Source organism: Sabethes cyaneus, chromosome 2 (genome assembly GCF_943734655.1).
Source record: "Sabethes cyaneus chromosome 2, idSabCyanKW18_F2, whole genome shotgun sequence".
In the NCBI taxonomy this organism is placed as follows: Eukaryota; Metazoa; Arthropoda; class Insecta; order Diptera; family Culicidae; genus Sabethes; species Sabethes cyaneus.
Window position 1 is genome coordinate 68875223 of NC_071354.1, and position 2751 is coordinate 68877973.

At 42.6% G+C, this 2751-nt stretch overlaps 1 protein-coding gene across 1 annotated transcript; it reads right to left on the bottom strand.

The window, feature by feature from the left end:
• Positions 1 to 285: 285 nt before the first annotated feature.
• LOC128735541 (glutactin-like) lies at positions 286 to 2279 on the bottom strand. The gene is made up of 5 exons (XM_053830022.1): positions 1863 to 2279; positions 1277 to 1801; positions 844 to 1218; positions 449 to 779; positions 286 to 392 (listed from the first exon to the last, which is right to left on the bottom strand). The coding sequence occupies exons 1-5, from the start codon at positions 2277 to 2279 to the stop codon at positions 286 to 288; spliced, it is 1755 nt and encodes a 584-aa protein (XP_053685997.1).
• Positions 2280 to 2751: the final 472 nt, after the last annotated feature.

Consider the following 2751-nt stretch of genomic DNA (forward strand, 5'->3'; position numbering starts at 1 on the left):
TAATTAACGAGTGTATTTTATCTTTGTTCATCTTTGTCTATATCTTCTTTTTATAAAACAAAACCTGAATCATATGTATATTAGATAACAAAGAACGACTGGCAACGTGTACACCGGCGATAGAGATAAGATATCGAGAATGATATCCAAATGCTTATCACGCAAATCGATGCCACATTGTAAATACATTACAGAAGCATGCACGTAAGCACACTCAGCAACAAAAAAATCTATTGTATAATCGACGAATCCGATTGGAATTTGTCGCTAGACTGGCTTAAATCATCACTTTTTGGCAGCACGCGCTTCATCGCTAGCCACAGTAAATTCGTCCAGGAAGTTATGACCGATACTGAATTGCTTGTTTATATGTAGATATGGTCCGTATACATCTGTAATTGAAAAAAATATTAAAATGCAAGACGGATATACAATCTGGTGGAATTACTATTAAATGTAGGCCACTCCGGTAGATCTTTGGTGCTGGGAACTCCATTGATGGCAAACGACGTCCAAAGATCGACCATCTTTTTAGCAATCTCGGTGTCCTGACTATTCAGTCTGGCCGCTGATTTTGGATACGGGAAGAGATAGATTAGATCATTGGTGTGATGCACTCCACCATCAAAGGGTATCCGACTGACGTCCTGATCGAAGCCGAAGCGGCTATGTTCACCATGGTAGTCGAAGCTGTACACATAGGTCTGATCGGGATTATGGCGGCTATTGTATTGAGCTGACCGCAGAACCGTGGCTTTGATGATAGCGGCTCCAGTGTACTATGAAAATGTAGACATTTAACTCTTAGATTGAATGAATCAACGTTCATTGGCTAAAACTCACATCTATTAGACCTGGAATAAGTTTGAGAATATCACCTGAAGCAAGATCTTCAACGTTGAACATTGTTCTAGCTATCAGCGGCGTTAGGGTATTGCTATCTTCTGTTGACCCGTAAGTTCGCGAAACTTGCTCTAATAAATCGTAGCGCATGAAGTCTTTATCCTTCAGCACTTTCATGTGCGACAGTATAACGAACATATCTACCAAACCGAAACTACCTTCATGTTTAACAACTCCGGTTAACATTGGTAAATTTTTGCGTCCTCCGCCCCTTTTCATTACTTCAAAGGGAGTCTTCGGGAAGATGCCTGATGGTCCACCCAGTGTAAACCGATGTCCACCGATTGAGTTGATTCCGTTGGGTGTTCCTTGCCACTATGGAATTGATGGGGTTCAGTAAGTTATGTTGGTGCTTAATTCAAATAACTGTTACCATATGTTGCGAAAAGTATTTCAGCAGATTGTAGGCATCCAATTCTATCAAGAATTTTTCTACCTCTTCTAATGGAGCTTTCGGGTCGAGTCCAGCTCTACGAGCGATGTCTTTCGCGTTTCGTTCACAGTTTACATCAAACGTCCAGCTACTTGCCAGTCCTGCGCCTGAGTTTAGAATCATTTTATTGAAGAACGACTCTTCACCAGCCGGGCTGAAGGTTAGAGCTGCAATGATGGCCGCACCTGCCGACTGACCAAACGCAGTTACTTGCTGAGGATCACCCCCGAAATGAGATATATATTTTTGAACCCAGCGGAAAGCTAGAATAACATCCATAACACCTGCATTTCCAGGTATGTTTTCGGTTTTGGTTGATAGGAAACCAAGGGCCGCTAGCCGATACTGTGGCACAACGAGAACGATGTCTTTTTCGAGTAAATATTCCGGAGGGTGTTGACCAGCACCACCACTGTAGAATCCTCCACCGTGTATAAACACGATCACTGGTTTCTTGCTGGAAAGCTAAAAGTTTAAAATTTAATCAGTATGAATTTTGTGTAAATGTTGATCGATATAAACGTACATCCTTTGTATACACGCAGAGGTTTATGCAGTCTTCCAAATTGTCCGGCAGTGAATCCTTCCCTATCTTTTTCATATCTCCGTAGTACGGGGAAGCATTGCCGCGTTTTGAAACGTCCAAAACTCCCTCCCAAGGCTCTACCGGTATGGGTGCCTTAAACCGGCGATTTCCCGTAGCAGGTTGACCATAGCGGATGTTCAGGAACTGCTGGATCGGTACGCCACTCCAGGCACCTTTGGTGAAGGATCCTTTTAGTGTTCCTAGTTCTGGCAAATGGACGATCGGATCCGGCACTTCCGGATTGCAATCGGCTGAACAGTGGCGTTTGTGGTTAAGTGGCAGTATTGGTAAAAATCGGTGGGTGGGTGTTCGTACAATGTGACTGAAGTTTCGGACTAAGGTCTTTGGTAGCGACATTGTTGCAGTCTAAAAAATAAAATAATATCGTTTTAGTGGTAAGGAATCTGTGTACATGGCTGTAAATAGGTAAGAGTTACAAACAAAGAAGTAAAGAAAGAGAGGGAGTGTCTCTCTCCGGATAAACCAAAAAGATTCGCTCAGGGTCTCTGGGATTCCTCCCATTGAAATTGTGTGAAGGAATTCTGCAGAGAATTCGCATAGAATAGCTTGCTTATAGAACCATGATTCATATATGAGAATCCTAGAGTTGAATTTTCGGGATACCTATAACTCGGTAAGGGAATCGCCTGTACTATGAAATAAGAATCCTCTGGATTCTAAAATAGGAATCCTTACGTGTTAGTATGGGCACTCTCCTTTTCCCTTCCTTCTATCGCATACAAATCCTCTTCGTCGTTTTCCCTATCTGTCACTATCGAGAGCGCTGCACAGAGGAGTAACTAGGGCAAAAAGCTGGCCAAAATAAGAA